The sequence below is a fragment of the Narcine bancroftii genome, chromosome 4 (genome assembly GCF_036971445.1).
Source record: "Narcine bancroftii isolate sNarBan1 chromosome 4, sNarBan1.hap1, whole genome shotgun sequence".
Taxonomy (NCBI): domain Eukaryota; kingdom Metazoa; phylum Chordata; class Chondrichthyes; order Torpediniformes; family Narcinidae; genus Narcine; species Narcine bancroftii.
Window position 1 is genome coordinate 174,306,279 of NC_091472.1, and position 24,838 is coordinate 174,331,116.

At 37.7% G+C, this 24,838-nt stretch overlaps 1 protein-coding gene across 11 annotated transcripts in view; it reads right to left on the minus strand.

Annotated features, from left to right (window-relative positions):
* Positions 1–24,838, minus strand: part of eif4enif1 (eukaryotic translation initiation factor 4E nuclear import factor 1) — an 85,488-nt gene that overhangs the window by 30,581 nt on the left and 30,069 nt on the right. For all 11 annotated transcript variants that reach the window (XM_069933089.1, XM_069933087.1, XM_069933090.1 and 8 more), the window contains 4 exons: positions 13,692–13,765; positions 12,409–12,542; positions 3,432–3,721; positions 2,455–2,656 (listed from right to left, as the gene is read on the minus strand). In XM_069933089.1, the coding sequence (XP_069789190.1) occupies positions 2,455–2,656; positions 3,432–3,721; positions 12,409–12,542; positions 13,692–13,765 (700 nt within the window). The remainder of the gene's footprint in view (positions 1–2,454; positions 2,657–3,431; positions 3,722–12,408; positions 12,543–13,691; positions 13,766–24,838) is intronic.

Genomic DNA, 24,838 nt, shown 5'->3' on the forward strand with positions numbered 1-24,838 from the left:
GAGAAGATTGTTATGCAAGCAGAAATTTAATGACATTTGATCAATTAAAAAAATGTGGGATACCCTTTTGGTTATCAATTATGGGCTTATTTGAGAGATAAACTGGGTCCAACAATGACATTACCAAAGTACAGTGATGTAGAAAAATTGATAAGTAGTGGATATTAACAATTTACTTCGGCCATGTACACTTTATTACAGAAGGGAATTATTAATCGGGGATACACAAAGTTAAGAATGCTGGGAGACATGTTTAAAATGTTTATATTGATGAAGTAAATTGGTCAGAGTTGTGCCAGGACAATATTACAAATTTTATAAATGTTAGATTGTAATCGTACTAGCCATACAGTGGTCAAAATAACCATCGAGTCAAATGAGTTGAACCAACCGACTTTAATAGAACTCATGCATGCGCTCAGAACCCAATGATGCTTGTGATTCCCGGGATCTTCATGACATTAGCTGCTAGGCTGTGGGCTTGCCCTGCACCCCAAGCTCCGTCAGATCAGCCGCGACTCAGTCAGTTTGCCTGTTGCATGGGCGAGCCACCACAAGATACAGGCTAGTTCAATGTAATTTTTTTTTTTTTTAAAACATCAATTATATCTCACTCTGCAAGAGCAAAATAAACAGAAATCAGATTTATCTGACCAGGGTTTAAGATATGGTCAGGAGGTTGGTACTTTTTTTTTTAATATATATATGTATAAAACATTCACTTGGTCTTGCACCAAAGTGAGACACTTTTGGTCAAGTCTGCTGTTTTATTTATAACAGGTTATGGGAATCAATTTTCACAAACTCCAATGTTATTTTTACAAGGCAAAAAGAATGAAACTATCTACATATCAAAAACAATTTTTAAAGATTGCTTGAGCAGCAGCAAGAAAATGTACAGCAGTGTCATGGAAATCAGATACCCATCTGGGTATGGAACTTTGGAATGCAGAAATGTATAGTTTTGTTCCATTGGAGAAGATATATTTATAATTTGAGAAATATGTAGAATTGAGGGAATTAATACATAGATCCTTTCCTGGAAATATTACAAGGAATAAATGATTAATTTCAAGTGGAAACGGGAACTTGCAGCAACCAGGTTTCTATTCTAGTTTTTTTTAATAAAAACTTTTATTACAGTTTTACATTTTTCTTTTGTGGTTAGTTTAGTGGGAAGGGGGTTTATTTCAAGTAACAGATTGGATATTAATTTCATTGTTATAATTTGTACTTGGCTATTATTACATGTATGGAAAACTAATAAAATTTTCAAAAAACATATGACATCTCCGTAGATCAAGATCATGGTTGATTAGATCTAGAATTTAACTCCACATGGCCCATTTACCACAAGTTTCAACTCCTTGTTGGAACAATTTTGGAAGCTTTAATATTCAATGATTCAGCCTGAACTCTGAGGGGAAAAAAAACAAAATCAACACCTTGCCAAATTCATTATCCAATGATTAGCCCCAGATTGGTTTCTAAAATCACTTGCATCTCCAAAGATCAAACTGCTCAACAGTTCAAGGAAACCCCTCCAATCCCAGGAATTAACCAATTTCCTTCAATCTCCAAGTATATTCATCATTCAGACCAAAACCATGCAGTACTCTTGATAACCCTAACCCATCCCATGTAGTTCTGTCAAATGCCATTATTTTTAATTTTATCTTCCTGCTGTTTCAAACAGACTAAGCTTTAACATCCAACTCTACATTTGATTCAGCCACCAGTTATCTTTTATTCCTTCAAGTCAATAAGACAGAAGGTAGCTGATAAGAGAGAAAGCAAAGATCAAAAGGATCATTACAAAGATTGTTTCAAACTAATTGGTTATCTATTCTTTTAAAAGTAAAAGATTTTACATGCCCTTACCTGCACCCAAGTTTCAAGCGATCAAAATAAGAACCATCTTTGCTATATCTCTCTTCTTTGGTTTGGCAGACAAAGATTTATGGAGGGGTAAATGTCCACGTCAGCTGCAGGCTCATTTGTGGCTGACAAGTCCGATGCGGGACAGACAGACACGGTTGCAGGGGAAAATTGGTTGGTTGGGGTTGGGTGTTGGGTTTTTCCTCCTTTGTCTTTGTCTACATCTACCCTGTGAAGTACCCACAGGATTCAACTCCCAGCAGATAAAGAGCCAGTGGAACTTTTCCCAAGACAACAGCACCAAACATGACCCTCCACAACTCAATTATAGATCTCAGTTCAATAAACCTCCTCTGAAATGCTTCTAATGCACTAAAAATCACTCAAAGACATTTAGTTAACTCACTTATTTTCCAATCTACTACAATCTTGTAGAACGAAAAACGACGAATTCCCAGACAAACTTTAGCCCATACATTTCATGGATACCAGAAAGAAATCAAAATGAGGAATTAACACATTTATTATTAGTGTGCAAACTGTATACCCGTTTTCAAAGAAGAGATAAAAACTTGCCTTCTTTAAGTGTTTCTGATCGTTTCCTCCACCTCTTTGGCCTTCTTGGATCCTCCAACAGCACTTTATCATCAAAGCCAGTGAGCTCTATAGTTTCTGATTGACTAGTGGGGCCAGCAGAGAACCATTCTGGCTCCTCTTCAGTGTACGAGTCACATCGCCTTCGCTCACCAAAAATACGTTTGCCATCACCAAATTCTCTCTGCAGAAATGGAGTCAGCAAGTCTTAGCTTTGTTTCCCCAAATAAAGTGCATGCCACTTGCAGCTCAAGGAATAAAAACCAGTATGAAAGCCTTAATACTTCAGATTCTGATACTGATTACAATATGAAAGGTTGTTTGGAAGTTTGAAATTTCAGGATCCCAAGTTTGAATGAAGCTACACTCATTAGTTCAAAACAGGATCTTAACATGTTGCTTTTAGGTTGGGGGACAATTTCTCTTAACAAGGGATAAGCTTTGTTTAACAGCTCTCACACTTACAATTAAAAAGCTAACAGAAAAATATAATGCAATGTCACCAAGCTTAACAGTGCCACAGTAGCCTTAGTCAATGGTTACATTAACTACATGCCACTGACAACCTACCATGGATAAAAGCAGCTGTCATTTAACTCAATTTAACCCAACATGACAATCATGGATTGAATTAGTTTTAGTCTTCCTCCTTGCCCCAACAACCGTTGCACTTTTTTAAAAAAAAACCCGGTCGATCACATCTACATTCTTACCCATTGGCTCCATAATGTTCCATCTCAACTACAATGATGAATTTAGTGATCCAATGACAAGAAATTACACATGCTGGAATCTGGAGCAAAACCATCTGCTGGAGCAATTCAATTTTTTGGGAAGGGGTGGTGGGAGAAGTTACTCTTGACTTTTAGGTCAAAATCCTTAAAGAGTGATGGTGGCCAACATTTCCAGTCATGTTGTCACAATGGTGTACAAAACATAGGATCTGAAGCAAAACTAACCCGAAAGCGCTTTTCTTTATAGTCTCGATCCCTTCCTTCTCTACCATCTCTGTCACGCAAGTCTTTGTCTCTGCCATCCCGATCAAAAGTTCTTGATGTAATTATGCGCCCACTGCCAATTCTTCGTTGGCACCCCAACCCACGAATATTTTCATTCTCTTTATTTTCCAATGGGCTTCCGGATAGTCGACTGTTGGATGTACTGGTCACATGGCAGCCACCACCAAAGCTGCGACGCTGAGGACTGAGTACAACGTCAATATCTTCTTCCTTTATTCTCTCTCGTGGATCTAAAAGGACAGACATTTGATCAATGCATTTTCATGATTTGAAATTGATATCAAGGTGCAACTCCACCCAATACATTCAGTACCAAATTCCAGGCTTTGATTAGATCACCCATAGCTGGGCTACATTCCATGACAAACAGATTCTAAAATAAAAAGAATATGTTCAACCTTAAAACAACAAAATTGGAAACCATGGTTCCAGCTTAACAACAAATGACATTGGAACATGAGTTATCATCTCAAAGCATTGAACACTGGCACATGACTCGTGTACTGAATAAGCTTCCGTTTAGAAATTATCCAAGAATTTGAGGTTAAAACAACTTCTACAAGACAAGGTGACACATGTGGTACACATTGTTTAGCAAGATATTTGACAGGTCCTGGCTGATCCAGAAGGATACAAGGTGTTTCTGTCAACTGATTCAAAATTAGCTTGATGCTATGATTTATAGGGCTTTGGAGGTTAGGTTTTCAATCTGGAAGTTTGTGACCAGAAGCACACTTGAATAAACAATTTGGACAAGAACATTTGTTCTGTTCAGCAAATTTAATAACAAAATTTGAGTTTTAGGTGAAGAATAGTTGCCCAAGGATACAGATGGACATGGATCAAATGGAAAATTAGGCAGATCAGTATCAAGTGAAATTTAATCCAGACAATTGAAGCCATGCATTTTGAGCCATGCATTACTGGCTGGACTTGTTGAGTGGGAGGGACTGTTGGAACATTGATAAGACAGGGGGACCTTGGGGTGCAAATTCAGAGGCTCCTAAAAGGAGTGGATAGGGCAGTGAAGGTATTATTTAGCTTGCTTGACTTCATTGGCAGGGGGGAACAAGAGCTAAAATTCTGCAGTTGGACAGATTTGATTAGACCACAGTTAGAAATATTGTGCTGAGGGGCAGATACAATGAGATACATGGATATAAATCAAAGAGAGATGTGGGCCTAAAGCAAGAAAGTAGAATTAGAGTAGGCATCTGTCAGCCAAGACAAGCAAGGCCAACTGGACTGTCTCAATTACAATGGGTGACATCCAAGAATACTACCTCATTGGTTCTCCCTAATCTTGTCCACCAGTTACATTTTGTAAACAAAAGTTAATTGTCAATTTCTCTTTCATAAAAATCTGTGGGATTAGAAGTCAACATGGGTTCAAGCATCCATATCATTTACAATATGGCAGCAGTTTCCTCATCATCTGAGATTGGTCCAGTTGGTCTCTCGTAACCACTTTCATCTTAGATCTGTTGTTCCATTTGCAAGAACCATTATGATATTGGGAAGATAACCACTTGATCTATAAATTTTCATGACTACCATTTTGTATTTTGGAATGAATTATTTAGCAATTAGTACCATCAACTTCTCTTCCATTATTTTAAATAGGTCATTTCCATTAAACTCTTCCCAAGCACATTTGGGAGATTCATGCCTCTTGCGTCAAGACAAACAGTATTTAATCGCTCAGCCATTTTTATTCCTTATTAAGCACATTTTCAATTTTAGTTTGCTTAAAATCTTTGCAAGTTTTCTCTTCTTTAACACAAAATGTTGTTCACATTTGTTTGGGATTCTAAATTGCTCTTCATCTGGAAGCTCATAGCCGAAGGAAAAGAGCAAACTTCTAGAGTCCCAAGTTTCAATTCTAAAACAAATGCACAACTTATCAATGATAGCCAAAACAGAAGAGTTCACAAGGTCATGAAAAAAACAGGGGATTTTGGGCTTATTTCATCCATTCTTTTGGAAAACTATAGCATATTTGTTTCATAAAAGCGATGACAAAACTTGGGCTGCAAATTTGGTTGTTCATCCTTAATCCCACAACGAAATTTAATCTGCAGGGTCTTTAACTATCCAATGCATCACTTTGTACTTGACAATTAAATCCAATCACCAAATACGGTGGCCAACTTTCCAATAAGATACATGTTCTGCTCTAGCTTTACACAACTTTCATTACTCTGCACCACCAATTTTTAAGTCAAAGTTACTACTCATACTATATTCATGTCCAAGTTATTAAAATACAAACAAATATACCAGTGTAGTGTCCACTACAACAGCACTATGGAATAAAGAGGCATCCATTCAGTGCAAGGGTGAACTAGTCACTGACTTTGTTTGAATTCCTTGCACTGCGTGCAGAGAAACATCCACTTCCGGTGACGTGTGCACTGGCTTCCAGATATGATGTCAGCGCATCATGGCATCATTCCCTGACTGGTGGTGCACTATTCCAGAAGTGGTGATGTCCTCTGGGCAACATATTTCGTTAACCGTGGGCTTCTCCTCAGGAGTGAAAGGGGACCAGCACCATTTCGAGTCATATGATTGGGGCAGCAATTTGGCTCGTCTAACCGCGCTGATGCTTGACCTGCTACACCAGCACACTTTCCTGAAATACGCCCAAGTCAGACTTCCAATTATCAAGCTAACTCTGGATCTAATTAACCTGTTTGACTTGGAGTATATGCACTTAAACCTTCTGGAAGAGGCTACTATGTAGGACCTTGTCTAGGACCTTGCTCACATCCACATAGACACCATCTGTTGATCAATTTCCTTGTTCTCAGTTTCCTGCATCTCATCTGCAAGTGCAATTCACACAATAAATGGTTTACTGCCCAACATACAGTCTGCAATATTAAGACAAACACTTAAATTTGCACACTATCAAGAGGTTAAACTCCCCATTTTCAAATAATTGAAGAATGTACCAAATTACCACTGCTGCCAAGCAGGATCAAGGCAACCCCGAAACCCAATGTACTAAAAGGGCAGATAGGGAAATAATAGGCCACCTCAGACCAACATGGAAATCTCAGAGTATGGACACCAAATACAAGTGGGGTCATATTAATATTTGTTTATTATTCCCCAGGGAAAGGATGCAAAGTTCAAGGGATGCAATCCTGGAATATGTGCATTCAGATGGAAGAAAGTGTTCAGATATTAGTGCACAGAATACTATGGGAAGGGAGAAAATTAAGAGGGCTCAAGATTTTCACTTTGCTATCCCCCATGACGTACCTGAGGAGAGAAGGACAGCAAATGTTCTATGTTCAAAAAATACTTAAATTAATGAAAGTTGTACAGTAAAATTCCGAAAATCCAGACTGCTCAGGGATTGGGTTGGTCAGCATTTTCTAAAATATTTAAAAGGCAGTACTTTTCTCCTTAAATTTTAATATTAAAGAGAAGAACAGGTAAATTTTGATTGTATTTTGTATGAAAAAATGTTTAGTTAATAAACTAAGACAAAAATATTTATTCATTCATTTCCATGACTTCTGTGAATCTGTGGCACTTACACACATGAACACAAAAGCCTGGTAAATTTAATAAGTTTAAAAAGTCCAGATTCTCAGGTGGTCTGGATTTCTGGTATCTAGATTGTTAGACTTTTACTGCATCTACTAAGCCTTGCATCAAAGGAAATATGAATGAATTCCAAGCAACAGGATTTGTGTTCTCTTGTAATTGCAGGGACTGATTTGGTGGACTCTACATGGGTTTATCCATGGAAATTATGAAGTTTTGTTTGAGAAGGTCACTAAGATATTGATTAAGTTAGGGCAGTAAAGGTGACCTTGTTGAAAAGTCTTGCTAAAATCCTGCTTGGTAGGCTGGTCCAGAAAGTGAAAATATGTGGGATCAGGACAAGTCGATCTAAAAATGGACTTGTTAATATGGAGGCAGAGGGCAAGAGTTAATTTTCTGATTGCAAACTTGTATACCAATGATCATTACACAAATTACTTTGAACTGAATGCACGTGGCCTGATTCACAAGTTTACTGTGAAAAAAAAAAATTGATGAAGTTCTGTATTGTGAAAGTTGTATGCCCAAGGATTCAGAGGAACAGATGGAAAAGTTGGTAGATTAGTGGCAGATAGAATTTAAAGTGAGGGAAAGCACTTTGGGAGGTCCAATTCTGGTACAACAGAGTAAATGGCAGGAAACTTATAAATGTTGATATACAGAGACCTTCTGCTGCCTTAAAGTGGCAAGACAGGTAGATGGAGAAGGGAAAAAAGGCTTTTGGCATACACAACATGGCAGCTTGGGCCCTGTGGCAGAGTTAAAAAGGAATGCTGAAGTTGCTCAAAATAGATTAGACTGCAAAGAGCATTGTGTAACATCCTGATTGTCAAACCACAGGAAGGGAATATTCAAAAAAGTTCAAGAGGTTGTCTCGAATGAAGGTCTGTAGTTACAGACTGGGGTTATTACTGGAATAAATAAGATTGAAGGACAACCTTGTACATGGTTTATAAAATGAAGGGTAGAGATCAGCTACTCAACGGGGACATATGCCTTGTTGCAGCCCCTTCCCCTCCCAGGGGCCACGACATATTGAAAAGGGGCCAGACTGTAAATCAAACTATTTTGTTTTATATCGTCTGAGGGCGTGAAGTAGAGAAGAAACCATCTAAACTAGATGGCTTCACAGGGAAGGGGCCCATAATATTTGAGTGGAGTCTAAGGGAGACATAGGCAAAAATGGTCAAGAAGGGCTGGTAAAGATAAGCTAAACAGTCTACTCCTCCCCCCACCCCACCCCCAAAAGGATTGTGGGCATCGAGAACTCAGGTATAGGTTTAAAACAAGAAGATAAATTTAAGTTCTGAGGGGTAAGTTTATACCACAAAAGGTAGTGGTTATAGAGCAAAAGTTGTCAGGTGGTGGTACAGGTAGATACAATAACAATGTTCAAAAGGCACCTGGAAGGGTACAGAGATCGAAAAGATGCAGAACGATGTGGATCCCAAGTAGTTAAATGGGATTAGTATAGTTAGGCATAATAAACAATATAGATGTGATGGGCAGAAGCATTTGCATGCTGTAGTTTTGACTACCATCCATGATGAAGCAGAGCCAAATTGTCCCTTTAAGATTGGATATATACAAATTCACAGGAAAATATGGCAGTGAAATTTATCTTTGTACAAAAGGGACTCAAAGAATGCATGGATTAAATAGAATCTTGTAAACTGCTGGTAACCTTGACCACATGACAATGCTGTTTATCCCTGAAATCACATTTCTACCCAAATCAAATGGATGAATCATTCAGGCTTTTACCATATTAGTAAATCCTTTGAAGAAGACTGCAGAGCCCACCTCACTGACAAAAGGCAAAGGAGGAAAAACCCAACACCCAACCCCAACCAACCAATTTTCCCCTGCAACCGTGTCTGCCTGTCCCGCATCGGACTTGTCAGCCACAAACGAGCCTGCAGCTGACGTGGACTTTTTACCCCCTCCATAAATCTTCGTCCGCGAAGCCAAGCCAAAGAAAGAAAGAAATACACAATATTTTACATCTATCAAAATCCCCTTAAAGGGAGCACAATGCTTCTAGTCTGTCACACAAGTGCCTTGTTAGTTTGCTCCATTTTTCAGACAATTCTTATTCAAGTACAGTCAGGTGCCGCATAAAGTCCATTTGGGCAACGTCCAACCACATATGTCCGTGATCCCATTAAGATAACAGTTCAAAAATCTCAATCCAAGAACGTGATGTTGCAGGCGTAACCTGACATAGCAAAAACAACAGCTTCCCACAAGCAACATGCATATCTCGTCTCTTGTATACAAATCAATTACACTGCCGTGTGTATAATGGTACAAATCTAACAAGTCACCTCTTGATAGTCAAACACCTATGTTACTGTACTTTCAATCATTTTAATGTGAACTTTCCTGACTAACAAATTAAAAAGTTTAAAGTATTATACAGTATTAACTTACTTAACCCATACATTACCTTGCCAGATACAGTACTGTGTGTATTCGCTATTTAGTCAATACAGGTAACTACAGTATCCCATATAGCTTTGCTTAATATATTACATGGTGTTCATACAAAGTCCAAATCATAATTACCTATTTCACAGAACACATCATGGATGTTAAGCGATAAACGACTGCAATTTAAACCAACTGAACCAAGATAAAGGTGCACAAATTATGTCAAGTAATCTTTAATCACAAATTCAGGACTGAAGTGCTGCTTCCATTCAATGGAACACCCTCACATCTTCATACATTTGTCTTCCTTCACACTTGTCAGGGAAAACTAGCTTCAAATGTCATGCTGTTAAATAAGTACTCCAATTGCATTTTGATTCAAATGGAATCTCAACTTGAAGCTGCAACTTGCACAACTGCTCATTATTCAGTTGCAAAACAAATTATAAGTATTAGAAATTTTAAAAAAGATTACACTTGAATGTGCAGGACTTTGAAAAAATAATTGGCAGATTGAAATTACAACTCTTAAGGGGGAAACAATTAGCAGTTATTTTTTAAATTCTTGACATGAACATATTCTTGCATTTGATTATTGTACATTACATTTCAGATCAAGCAAAGCCCCAATTTAGAGAATATTGCTGTGGTGGATAAACTCTGAATGTAATTAATTCCAAACAAGTGGAAAATGAAAATGTAAACTAAACAAAATGGTAATCCATCTTGGTGAACTTTCCTTTATTTTGAGGCTGTATGCAAAGCTAGTTTGACAAGCAGATGATAAAATGAAAAAGGATCCCCAAGTTATATAAGGGTTCCATTCCTGACAGAAGTCTGCTGAAGTAATTCTAGTGTTTAGTCTTAAAGAATCAACTTGTCACAAGACCTAGAAATTGAGCACTGAATTGGAGCTCTAAATGTACTGAATATGAGTACCTGCTCACTGTTCTCTGGGTTGCTAAATTCAGTACTATTTACATCAATTTTAGAAGTGGCATTTTGTACATGGCTGTGTGGCATTTTGTACATGGCTTTGTACAAGAGTGAAAGGAGAAAAGTTTATGGGGAACATGAAGGGGGAACTTCTTCACACAGAGTGGTGGGAGTGTGGAACGAGCTGCCAACTGAAGAGGTGAAAGCGGGCTCAATTTTAACATTTAAGAAGAATTTGGACAGATACATGAATAGGAGAGTTATGAAGGGCTATGAGCTGGGTGCAGGCCAGTGGGTCTAGGAAAAAAATGGTTTGGCACAGACTAGAGGAGCCGAGGTGGTTTGTTTCTGTGCTGTAATTGTTCTATGTGCATCGATTAGTGGGACAAGACAAAATAAAAGGTTTGGCAGACTAGAAGGGCTGAAGGAGCCTGTTTCTGTACTGTAATGTTCTATGGTTCTAATTTAATTTTTATGCAAGCCAGAAGCAAAGTCGTTTCCGTTAGCCCCAAAAGACAAGATGCAACATTGCTGAAAGAAAGATTTGACAGCCTTGTTTGACAACAGTTCCATAAAAACTATTGAAGATCAACTCATCGAGTCTTGCATGAACATGAAGAAATTTCTGTGGGCAATGAATTTAAGGAGTACATTCTACCTATTAATAGAAATGATGGCTTTAGGAAGTCAACAAAGTCATGTGTAGTCCCTTTGAACTGTTAGAGTGGAGATTCTCTTGTGCCTCTGCTACTTCCACAATGGATTCAAAGAGTAGCTTTATGATCAATGGCAGCAGCCAAGGCAGCATCTGGCAATGGAGTTTTCTGTAGCAGGGAGACTCCTATCTAGTTAAATGATGGAATTGTCTCTTTGAATATGGTCACAAATTCTGCACAAGATGCTCTTGAATATCCTAGTCATTCCTGATGTTCAAATTTTTTCCACCATACCCCCCAAGCATATTGTCAAAAAAGGGAAGCACTGAAGGACCTGACCAAACAAGCTCTCCTCAGACAGCACTACAATTACGACAATTCCTTGCTTTCTGTTGTCACAAAGCCCATAGCTTACAGTCTGCCACAATTGACAAATGTGAATGGAAATTTTTCCCAGAAAAACAATTAACTTTACCTCTGTCATATATACTGGAAACAATCTATTCAAGGTAAATGAAACAGCAGATGGATGGTATATTCCCATCAACTTGCCTGCAGCGATGACATGTTCAGGTACTTAATTTACAAATCCAATGTTCACCTAAAGGCCTAACTCACACAACCAGGAACAGAGACAGGCATTACTTCAGAAGATTTGCTCAACCATAATAGCACTTCATTCCATTCTCTATCCCAGTAGCCTTGCTGCCATTCCTCTTGAGAAAGCCATAAACTGCTCAAACAGGGTTTTGCTGATAAATTCAAATTTCCATTTTTTATTTGTTGCATATGAAAACATTATGCACCAAATACACCTAAATAAAAAAGTTTTAATGACATGAAATATTTGCTTTGAATACAATAAATCCATAAATTTTTTCAAAAACTAGTAGCCAGAAGCATTAAAGTACATAATGACAAAAGAGGTGACAGCAATAGAAATTAGCAGTTTCCTTCAAATATTTTTGCTTTTGTTCTGCCTGCCATTTTAAACCAACTCAATAGTTCTTCCTGCAGGAAACACAGCAAGAGCCTTGCTAGCTGGATTCAACACCTAATCTGTTTAAAATACAAGGATTTTTGGATAATTAATTAGAATTCATATCATCAGCGTGAGTTGTCTGGAACCAAAGTTTAAAATAAGGCAGAAATAATCTCCAAAGCATACAACTGACAGGTCAAACGGTCCTTTTTTTTTGCACTTTGTATTCCACATGTGAAGGATCAAGATGACAAGGTTCATTACTCAATCAGCAAGCACATACATTCAAAATGTGACTGAGTTGCAAGCCAATTTGCAAACCATATCCTATGTTTTCTGCCATACTCGCCTGCAATTCTGCGCTTGAGAACTGCTCGCTCCAAATCTGAACCACAGTCCTTCTTAGTTCCATCCAATGGTGAGCTCCTGCCAGAATTGGGATACAAGGATGCATGCCACTTTTCTGGGTCCCAGATGCCTTCACTGGAGAAATGCAAGAAATTACTCAGTGCAGTGAAACTTGAAGTATGCAAACAAATTAAAACAAGTCACAATTTAAAAACTATACCCTCAAACAGGATTTGTGGGCATTTTGTTTTGAAGAGATCCCCTAGTTCCAGACTAACCTACAATTGAAAAACTCTCTCCACATATGCCTTGTCAATACCTCTCAGGAAACAATGCTGTTAAAATTAACATTCTTCCTCTAAACCAAAATTGGATAATCCTCCAGACACAATCTTAGCAATGCCCAGAAGTGAAACAAAACCATCTATTTTTCCCCATCAAGTTCACCTCATATTAAAACAGATTTCATTGGTTTTCCTTTTCCTTGCTGTAACTGTTTTACTAATCTTTTTCCTTCGGACACAGTTCTGTACAAGACATCTTTTTCTTGCCAAAGTGGGTAGTTTCACTTTTTCCAACATTAAATTTATCTGCCACCTATTTAGTTTGATCTATAAATTTTCTGTGTTCTCTTTACAACTCATTTTCTTGATGGATTTATCCTTTCAATATTTCAACAGAAGGATGTTTGGATGGCTGTAGACCTGAAGTATTCAGATGTTAAAAAAGACAAAAAATTTGGTTTTACATTCAATGTCTCCACATGAAGAGCAAATTAAAAAAAAAAGCAGTAGATATAACTAATTGTAATTTATGCACCTCTTGCTTCCATGCTTCAAATTATGTTCAAACTTGGCAAAAGAACAGTTAGCTCACTTTGGAACAAGCCCTTCAGCCCACCATGTTTATATCATTCTCCTATGTCTGTTCAGATGTCTAAATACCACTAGTACATTGCTTCCATCACCCCCCCACCCCCCCAGTCAGCAGGTTCCCAACATAACCATTCTTCCAAAACATGCCAAACACTAAAATTTCCCTGTAAACCTCTTCCCCCCCCATCTCCAACTTCAGTAATTGATTGAGCATGGCCTCAAGTAATTGAGATTCCCTTATAGGAAAAGAACTGTTGACTATATTCTATCTATTATTTTTTAATATTTCACCGCATTTCTGCACAAATGAAAAACTTGAAGTTCCAAATACAACTTTCTCATATATTTCTTTTTTTTTAAACCACAAGTCAAATCTATCAATTTTTAAACAAACTAGACAAGCCTTTACCTGTCATATTTTTCCAAAAGACATGCAGGTCTCTGCTTTGCATATGGATACTCTTTGATTTCTAACAGCTTTTCCTGGACCAAAAAAAGAAAAAAATATTAAAATAAAGTTGCTTTAAACACTTTGGCACATTAACAGACTATGCTGCTTCACTTCAACCTGTTCAAACAGTGTCATCAAGCCAGTTCCATATTTCAGTGTTCAACTGGGAAATGTATTCAGATTTTTAGATGTATTGTCAGAGTACATACATCACATACAACTCAGATTCTTTTTCCTGTAGGAAAGGCAGAATTACCACTTATTGGTAGCACAAAACTAATCAATTTACAGATGTAAACAAAAAATGTAAACAAACTATGCAATACAATGTTTGCATATCATCAATTGAAAGCTTATTTAAAGGACAAACTGGGAAGCAGTTTGAGACTACCAGAAGGAAGTAGCTATGAATATATAATTACAGACACAATGATGATTAAATTCATAACAAACGTACATTAAACTGCAATGTAAAGATGATGAAACAAGGTATAAACCCAAGCAAAGTTGGGAAAAGATTTATACAAAGATAAAGAATGAAACATGGGAAGAGCTATGTACAGGAACTATGAAGAACACAATAAATATAAGGCTACGCACGATACAATACAAATTGGTTACTCAGACTATATCACCCCTCAGATATTAAAAGAATGGGACCCAACAATGTCAGATCAATGCTTTCGCTGTACACAAGAAATTAGAACAATACACACAATTTGGGCATGTAAAAAAAGTGAATACTTTCTGGGAAGAACTAAGTCAGATATTAAGTAAAATCTCAAAGAATTACACACCAAAAAACTAGAAATGTTTCTCTTAAATAACATAAGAGGTAAAGAACTAGGTCTCAGATTAGATAGAACCCAAAAAAAGATGATAGCCCTAGCAGTAGCAAAAAAAAAAGCATAATGACAACCTGGAAAATAGAAGAGAATCTAAAAATACAACAATGGTATATGGAAATGAATAAGTGTATTCCATTAGAAAAAAATTACGTATAATTTAAAAAGACAAATACACATTGCTCGAACACATTTGGGAACCATACAAGAAATATGACTACTTTTTTTGTTTGTGTGAAGATGTTGTTTTCTTGTATTTTTTATGTTTTTATATTTATTGGTTTTAGAGGGGGGTGAGAAGGGAGAAATGTCACTGTGTATATTTAATGAAGAATATTTGTACATGTTGATACAGTTCATGGTGCAATAAATAAAAAATTACAATGCTGAAAAACTACACAATACAGAAAAAAGTAACAGTCCTGAAACAAGTCCCTGATTTGAGTTGGTTGTTGAAGACTGGTGGAAGGGTAGCAGCTGGCTCCTGAACCTGGTGGCACCTATACCTCTTCCTTGATTGTATTGTGAGAACACAGTGTATGTTAGGTAGTGTGGATCCTTGATTGCTGCTGTTCTGGTAACTGTGTTCCTTGTAGATGTTCTAGATGGTGGAGGAGGGTTTTGCCTGTCATCTCCTGGGGTGTGTTCACAACGTTTTATAGGACTTTATGCTCAGGGGTATTGGAGTCCCCATACCAAGCCATGATGCAGCAAGTCAGCACACTTTCCACCACATACCTTTAGTAATTTTCCAGAGTTGCCAATGTCATACCAAACCTTAGTGAACTCCTGAGGAAGTAGAAGTGCTGACGTGCTTTCTTCATGACATCATTAGTGTTGGGTCCAGGAAAGATCCTGAGATAGTGGGTACCAGGAACTTAAATGAGCTCACCTTCTCCACCTCTGATTCCCTTATGATCACTGGGTGGTACAACCCTGATTTTCCCTTCCTGAAGTCAATGAGCTCCTTGGTTTTATAATCATATAACCACTTACAGCACAGAACAGGCCAGTTTGGCCCTACTTGTCCATGCCGTAACAAATCCCCACCCTCCTAGTCCCACTGACCAGCATCCTGTCCATACCCCTCCAGTCCTCTCCTATCCATGTAACTATCCAGTCTTTCCTTAAATGTAACCAATGATCCTGCCTCGACCATGTCTGTCAGAAGCTCATTCCACATCCCTACCACCCTTTGCGTAAAGAAATTTCCCCTCATGTTCCCCTTATAATTTTCCCCCTTCAATCTTAAACCATGCCCTCTAGTTTGAATCTCCCCCACTCTTAATTGAAAAAGCCTATCCACGTTTACTCTGTCTGTCCCTTTTAAAATCTTAAACACCTCTATCAAGTCCCCTCTCAATCTTCTACGCTCCAGAGAAAATAGACCCAGTCTGCACAACCTTTCCCTGTAACTCAAACCTTGAAATCCTGTCAACATTCTCAAGAACCTTCTCTGCACTCTCTCTATTTTGTTTATATCTTTCCTATAATTTGGTGACCAAAACTGTACACAGTACTCCAAATTTAGCCTCACCAATGCCTTGTACAATTTCATCATAACCTCCCTACTCTTGAATTCAATACTCCGATTTATTAAGGCCAACATTCCAAATGCCTTCTTCACACCATCTACCCAAGTATCAGCCTCGAGGGTACTATTTACTACAACTCCTAAATCCCTTTGTTGCTCTGCACATCTCAATCTTCTTTCTTTGGCTTGGCTTCGCGGACGAAGATTTATGGAGGGGGTAAAAAGTCCACGTCAGCTGCAGGCTCGTTTGTGGCTGACAAGTCCGATGCGGGACAGGCAGACACGGATGCAGCGGTTGCAGGGGAAAATTGGTTGGTTGGGGTTGGGTGTTGGGTTTTTCCTCCTTTGCCTTTTGTCAGTGAGGTGGGCTCTGCGGTCTTCTTCAAAGGAGGTTGCTGCCCGCCAAACTGAGGCGCCAAGATGCACGGTTTGAGGCGTTATCAGCCCACTGCCGGTGGTCAATGTGGCAGGCACCAAGAGATTTCTTTAGGCAGTCCTTGTACCTTTTCTTTGGTGCACCTCTGTCACGGTGGCCAGTGGAGAGCTCGCCATATAACACGATCTTGGGAAGGCGATGGTCCTCCATTCTGGAGACGTGACCCATCCAGCGCAGCTAGATCTTCAGCAGCGTGGACTCGATGCTGTCGACCTCTGCCATCTCGAGTACTTCGACGTTAGGGATGAAAGCGCTCCAATGGATGTTGAGGATGGAGCGGAGACAACGCTGGTGGAAGCGTTCTAGGAGCCGTAGGTGGTGCCGGTAGAGGACCCATGATTCGGAGCCGAACAGGAGTGTGGGTATGACAACGGCTCTGTATACGCTTATCTTTGTGAGGTTTTTCAGTTGGTTGTTTTTCCAGACTCTTTTGTGTAGTCTTCCAAAGGCGCTATTTGCCTTGGCGAGTCTGTTGTCTATCTCATTGTCGATCCTTGCATCTGATGAAATGGTGCAGCCGAGATAGGTAAACTGGTTGACCGTTTTGAGTTTTGTGTGCCCAATGGAGATGTGGGGGGGCTGGTAGTCATGGTGGGGAGCTGGCTGATGGAGGACCTCAGTTTTCTTCAGGCTGACTTCCAGGCCAAACATTTTGGCAGTTTCCGCAAAGCAGGACGTCAAGCGCTGAAGAGCTGGCTCTGAATGGGCAACTAAAGCGGCATCGTCTGCAAAAAGTAGTTCACGGACAAGTTTCTCTTGTGTCTTGGTGTGAGCTTGCAGGCGCCTCAGATTGAAGAGACTGCCATCCGTGCAGTACCGGATGTAAACAGCGTCTTCATTGTTGGGGTCTTTCATGGCTTGGTTCAGCATCATGCTGAAGAAGATTGAAAAGAAGGTTGGTGCGAGAACACAGCCTTGCTTCACGCCATTGTTAATGGAGAAGGGTTCAGAGAGCTCATTGCTGTATCTGACCTGACCTTGTTGGTTTTCGTGCAGTTGGATAATCATGTTGAGGAACTTTGGGGGACATCCGATGCGCTCTAGTATTTGCCAAAAGCCTACCATTTAATGCATATGACCTATTTAGATTTGCCTTTCCAAAATGTAACACCTCACTTATCTGTATTAAATTCCATCAGCCATTTCTCAGCCCACACCTCCAGCCTTCCTAAATCACCTTTTAATCTACGGTAATCTTCATCACTGTCCACAACACCACCAATCTTTGTATCGTCCGCAAACTTGCTTACCCCATTCTCCACCCCTACTTCCAGATCGTTAACATATATAACAAACAATAGTGGACCCAGGTCCGATCCCTGAGGAACTCCACTAGTCACCGGCCTCCAATTGGACAAACAATTTTCTACCACTACTCTCTGACACCTCCCATCCAACCATTGCTGAATCCATTTCACTACCTCCTCATTTATACCTAATGCCTCCACCTTTTTTCCTAACCTCCTGTGGGGAACTTTGTCAAAAGCTTTACTAAAGTCTAAATAGACAACATCCACAGCTTTCACTTCATCAACCTTTTTTGTAACCCCCTCGAAAAACTCAAATCAGGTTTGTCAAGCATGATCTACCCCTGACAAAACCATGCTGATTACTCCCTGTACCTCCAAATATTTGTAAATAGCATCCCTCAGAACACTTTCCATCAACTTGCCCACCACAGACATCAGACTCACGGGCCTATAATTCCCAGGTTTACATTTAGACCCTTTCTTAAACAGCGGAACCACATGTGCCACCCTCCAATCCTTTGGCACTACCCCTGTGGCCAGTGACATCCTAAATATCTGTTAATGGCCCCACTATCTGTCCTCTAGCCTCCCTGAGTGTCCTTGGGAATATTTTGTCCGGTCCCGGAGATTTATCCACCTTTATCATTTTCAACACAGCCATCACTACCTCCTCGATTATCCTTGTATGCTTCATTACCTCCCCACTATTTTTCTTTGCCTCAACTGGTTCAATATTTTTTTCCCTAGTGAATACCAAGGCAAAGAAATCATTCAAAATTTCCCCCATTTCCTCAGACTTCTCACTCAGCCTACCCTCACTATCTACAAGGGGTCCAATTTTATCCTTCACTAATCTTTTACTTTTAATGTACTTATAGAAACCCTTTCGATTTATTTTTACTCTGTCTGCCAAAGCCTCTTCGTGCCTTTTTTTGGCCTTTCTAATTTCTTTCTTAAGAGTCCTCCTACAAATTGTCAGCTCCCTGTTCTTTATACCTTTTGTACACCTCACTTTTTCTCCTAACCAAATTTCCAATATTCCTCGAAAACCAAGCCTCCCTATGACTTCTAGCCTTTCCTTTGATCCTCACTAGGACACATAACTACTCTGTACCCTCAATTTCTTTTTTGAATATCTTCCATTTTTCATTTACACCCTTACCTGAAAATATCCTGTCCCAGTCAATACTCCCCAAATCCCTTCTTATTCCTTCAAAATTTGCTCTTCTCCAATCCAGAACCTCAACTTTAGGCCCCTCCTTGCTCTTCCCTAAAACTACCTTAAAACTAACAGAATTATGATCACTAGACCCAATTGGATCTCCAACATTAATGTCTGAAACCTGACCTAGCTCATTCCCCAACAGGAGATCCAGTATTACACTGTCCCGAGTCGGTTCTTCTACTAATTGGTAATATTGAATGCAAGGTTGTTGTTGTTGGTGCACCATTCATCCAAGTTTTCAATCTCCCTCTTGTACACTGACTCACCCTTTTTAAATACAACCCACTGCACACCACTATTATGAAAAGGTATTTGCTGCTTTGCTATAATTAAGTCTTGTTTAAGATTTTTTTTTCTCCCACCCCCAAAAGACAAATCCATGACAATGCCAGCAAGTATCCAATAATGCAACAGCCTCAACACTAGATCTACCTTTTAGGAACTACCTACCTTTTGTTCATGACACTCTGGTACTAAGAGTTGAGAGCTCAAAGTTGAATGACCACAGCCAATAACAGATGAATAAGATGGTGGCATTTCCATACATCTATTGCTCAGTCTTGATAAATCTAAGATTTTAATTAAGTAGCAAAGAACAACTCAGGCAAGCAACTATTTGCAGATTGTGTACACTACAGTCAGCTTGACAAGGGCAACTTCAACAGCATTTGCGTTCAGTACCATCCAAGTGAAACAGCCTTGTAAAATGCTCAGCACATTTGCAATTTTTTCAAGGAGTCTATGCAGGAAGCATTTGGATCACATGCAATGTTCTAAGACTGAAAACCAAATTTTCAAACATAAATCTCTTTGTGGAAGACACCACCATTTCAAATGTTTGCCACTTTGGCCCATTTACTGGTTTTGTCAGGGGTTCTTGATGAGAGTTGTCCTTGCCTCAATGAAAAAGACAGTCACTCTTACCTCACTAATTCAGTTCTTTTTAACCAAAATTAGAAAGCAACAAGGCCAGAGGTATTGATCACAAATCCAAACTGTGTGCCTTGAGGTGTAACTTAGTACCATCAATAACACCTATCAATTTGCTTGTGGCTCACAATACATTGGTTGTACATTACCCACATTGCAATTATCTTGCTTTTGGCTAAAGGAAATGTTTTAACAATTTTAACCTTCAAAATTTTACCTTTAAGTACAAAGTTATTCTAATTTTTCTTTTAAGATTGTGAAGAATCAATTTACATATATTAGTGTTGCAAGGAATTATAAACATCTTTAAGTAGAAAATTTTCCTTAATCAGGTGAAATTACTGCCATTAAGATGGTCACCTTGATCCATTTCCATGATTGGTTGCATCAATTCTAATAAAAAGAACATTTTTGCCTAAATTTTTGTATATTTTCTAATCTATATCAATTTTTGATTCACTTCTATCTTTCTACATATGGCAAGAAAAAATACTCCCACTTAAATAAAGCTCATCTTTAAAAAGCTGAAAGGAATGATGAATTAGAATTTCCTAATTTTAGATTTTATTATGTGGTGGTCAATATACACAAATTGCTCCTTTTGTTATACTTCAATAATCTATTTGACTGCTCTTCATGGATAGAAATTAAACTGAATTTTACTAAGTACTTTTATGTTGGCAATTTTAGAGTCTTTATCCTCTTTAAACAATAATTAGATATAGTTTGAGAATATGGGTACAAAATAGAAGATTTTTGGATTTTCAGAGCTTTTCTCTTGCCAGCCCAATTATGTCTAATCATCTTTTTCAACCTTCTTTGCAAGATACTGTCTTTCATGACTGGCACAGAATGGGTATTTAATGTTTTAAAGACCTTTTTATTTGCAATAATTTTGCTTCCTTTGAACAAGTAGTCGTAAAATTTAACCTACCAAACACTTTTAAAAAAAAAAATTTACAAGTTAGACATTTTGTTCAATCTCAGATCCCTTTCTGCAAATCCCCGAGGCATACATCCTTGATACACTTTTTGCTTTACAACTTTGTCATAAATGTTTAATGTCTCTTATTTATAATAATTTGCTTGATTTAAGAACAGCCTCATTACTTAAAATCAAGAATGGTTGGAAAAAGAATTTAAATCTTTCATTCTCGATAAGGTGTGAGATTCTATTTGTAATCTGATTAATACTACCTCCTTTTATGCATGACACTGTTGCAATTTAAAGTGATCCATAGAGTACACATCTAAAATTAAATTGCCTCATTTTTATTCAGATAAAAATCCTCTGTGGGAAATGTAGAATTAATGATGCTTCTTGCCAGAGTTTAGAAAACATTATCAGTGATTCGTATGATCAAAGTGGAATCTTGCCTTTAATTGCTCAATCCCGATCATTTTAGAATGATGTTTTACTGACCCCATCTCAAAACTGAATTTTATATTTTACTTCATTGATACCCAGACACACAATTTTGATTAAATGGAAAGACAATACTCCACCTACACTAAGGTTCATATTATATCTTGTTTAAGTTTAGAAAATCAAATCTCAACTTCTATAAGATGTGGGGCCCATTTATGGACTATTATCATAACCTAAAGAATTAGGGTTCTGAAGCTTTGGTACTGTGCTGTCCATCTCCAGGCTGTTGTCACTCAATTCCCGTGTTATATTTTAACCCTTGCTTAGTGGTTGGGGTTCAAGAAAATGAAAAGTAAAACCAACAAAAAAATTATCCTCATTCAGCTCTGCCATTTCTTGCTCTCACAGCCAGAGCCTTTGATTGTCATCAAGCAAAATAATCCACATGCCTAGACAAGGCAGCGAATGTTTTGTTTAAAAACTTGAACAGCCCTTCACTGTTAAGGGTTCGTTCAGGATCAAAATACAGTTATGCTGCTCCTGCCTGGTGCTAATTGATCTTTCTTTTCATTGTGATCTGTACTCCAATTGATGTTATATATATTGCTGTATTAACAACTTGTTGGTCTGTTCACAGAAGAACCCTTCTCACTGTTCTTGTTATTTTGCGACAAAACTGAAAGGCTCCAGAATTTTAAAGGACACTTGGCCTTTTATAACATTCTGGATCCCTGAATGTCTTCAGCATTTTTCTTCTTGCATGGAAGTTAAAATAACAATGAAAAACACAAGGAGGAGGCTCATCCAAATGAAGAGAATGTTATTTTGATTGCTAACTTTAAAGCTTCATCTCCAACTCCGTAGTATTCATTCTGATGGTAGAGTACAAATGCATGATGTTAGTTGAACCTTTTTGAAATGATTTATTGTTTATGGTATTTAAACTTTGCACTACAAATCTCAAATTTAACTGGTCAGATTTTCATGCAAATATTGAGAGTCAAAGGTTTTGGTAATGTGCCTACTGAACAAAATCAAATTTAATTGTCAATTTAGTTGCTGACAAAAGTAAAATCAATTCTTAATTCACTGGAAAATGGAAGATGAATTTTATAATTCTTCAGAGGATGGAGAACTTAAAGTATTAGTGAAGCACATGGAGGTGGCTTCAGTGTGTAAACAGCTAAATTCAAAGGACTGAAGAAATGCTGCAGAAAATTATAGACTCCAGTGTTTTGTTTTTTTTAAAAAAAAACAAACAGATTTTATCCTCATTTACAGACTGCTGAAGCTTTGAGAATACAATAGAGCATTTCCAATGGTTGAAAAGCTTTAGGCTTGGTAAAGTCTGAATCAGAACATTTCTAAACCCAAGCATAATTAACATTTTAACTTCTGTAAATGAATTTTTTTAAGTCATGAAGAATCAGTAAATAAAATTAAACAGGGCTCATTGATGTCATTATGGCATCAATGGAACAAATTCTCAAATACTGATCTCAACTCTTAATGATAACCCACATATGGCAGAATTTCACCCTCATCTCAAATCTAGGCCATCAAGTATTCAGATGCACAGATTAGTGGGCAAAATTTGAAACCAAATTCAGATATATTTCAAAGTTTGAACACATCAGTGTAAATGAAATCTAATGAAAATTTTACAAAGTTGAAGAGTGAGAAATGAAAAAAATTATAGCCTCAATCCACAAGCTTTTTGTTTTGCTTCATAAAAAGCAGAACCACACTGAACTCAGGATCACAAAGCACTTATAAAACAGAACATTTGTTGTCAAGCAGATCATTACTGAATTCAGTAAGATTGGAGACACAGGAGACTGCAGATGCGAGAATCTGAAATCAATCTGCTCAAGAACTTGGTGGGTCAAGCAGAAACAGAAGTAAAAGAGCAAATGACATTTTGAGCCAAGATATTTTATCTCAATACTGCAGACTGTGTTTGGATTTGACAAAAATACCCATTTTATGATCGTTTATTCACAAGTAAACAGGAAAACATGCCATTCCCAAACACAAAACTGCAATTTGACAAGCATAGCTGAAGGTACATGCAAGCACTTTAGGATTAAAAAGGTTGTATCTATCCAAAAACTCAAGATCTGTGACTAAATAATGGATTTGCTTTAGCTAATGAAGTTTCAAACATGTTTGCAGACAATGCATGATTAAGTGCCAAATACCAGTTTCAAAAACCAAAAATGTTTGAGAAATTACATGTGGTAAACTGATCAGTATATACAGTTCACTAAATATTACATCACCACAATGAAAATATCAAATCAACTTCAAGACACATGGTAAAAATCCAAGTCATTAATGCAGTTCAAACCAAGTTTTTAAAAATAAATGACACAAATACAATTAAAAACATTTGAAGCTTACAGCAGAGGCACAACATTTAGAATGATACTCATGCACCAATCCTGAGCATGTTACCAAGGATTTCTATCCTCACAGAATAAGGAGCTTTATTAGGATAAGGAACAAATGAGAAATTTGAAATTCAGAATGGAAAATTTGATCAGGTTTCCAAAAAGGATTGTTAAAGCATTTGGAAACAGCTGGCCCCACTGGGGAAAAAAATGACTTAACTGGATAGTATTTCAAGAAATTGGTCTAAAAACTAAAACAATAAATTCAAGAGTGGTTGAAGCTTAAATTAGGAACTGGTCAATTACTTGAAAAGCTAGTGGCACAGAATGAGAAACCCTTGTAAAAAGACCAGTGGAACAGACTAGGGTGAATCTTTGGATAATTACTTTACAGCCAAATAGTCCACTTCTGGATGTACGGTTAAAGAACAAGAAACAAAACAAGTCTCAACATATAATTTAAATTGAATAGGGATACAATTCATTTGAGATTAATTTTAAAAATAAATTCTAGTTTACAACTTATTTTTTAAATTTCCTCACTTCTCTCAACTTGAGAAATACTGCAAACATTTTCTAACCCTTGCCTATGTTGAATTTTCATTATTCCAACTTGACCAAGATAGCAGGTATCAATAAACCCGAGTACACCACAAGCTTATATGCATCTTTAAAGCACATCCAAAAAGGCACTCTTATAAACTGATTATTTTAGTACAAATTGTTTTGAGTGCCATCATCCTCCCACATCTCTTCTTCATTGGTCCCTCCTCTTCAATACTTTCTCATATGCATTGTGATATTAAATTGAATGCTTCAAAGAATATTTTGCACCACATTGTACAAGGTAAAGACACTGGCATTTAGCTGGTTACTGGAATTTTAGTGTTGCAATGCTTAATAAAACCTGGAAAACAATTAATTTCAGCATTACCACCCAACTTCACATTACATAGAATCATTATAATTACCTGCCTCCATTATCCAATCTTTCCATAAATGCATTTTTATGGGTAATTTGCAGTGTAACAAATTGTTCTAATTGAAAGGAGGAATTTAGAAAGTTCCAAGAAATGGAAATACCTTCCTTTGGTAAAAGATTTGGACAAACTTGACTTCCCTC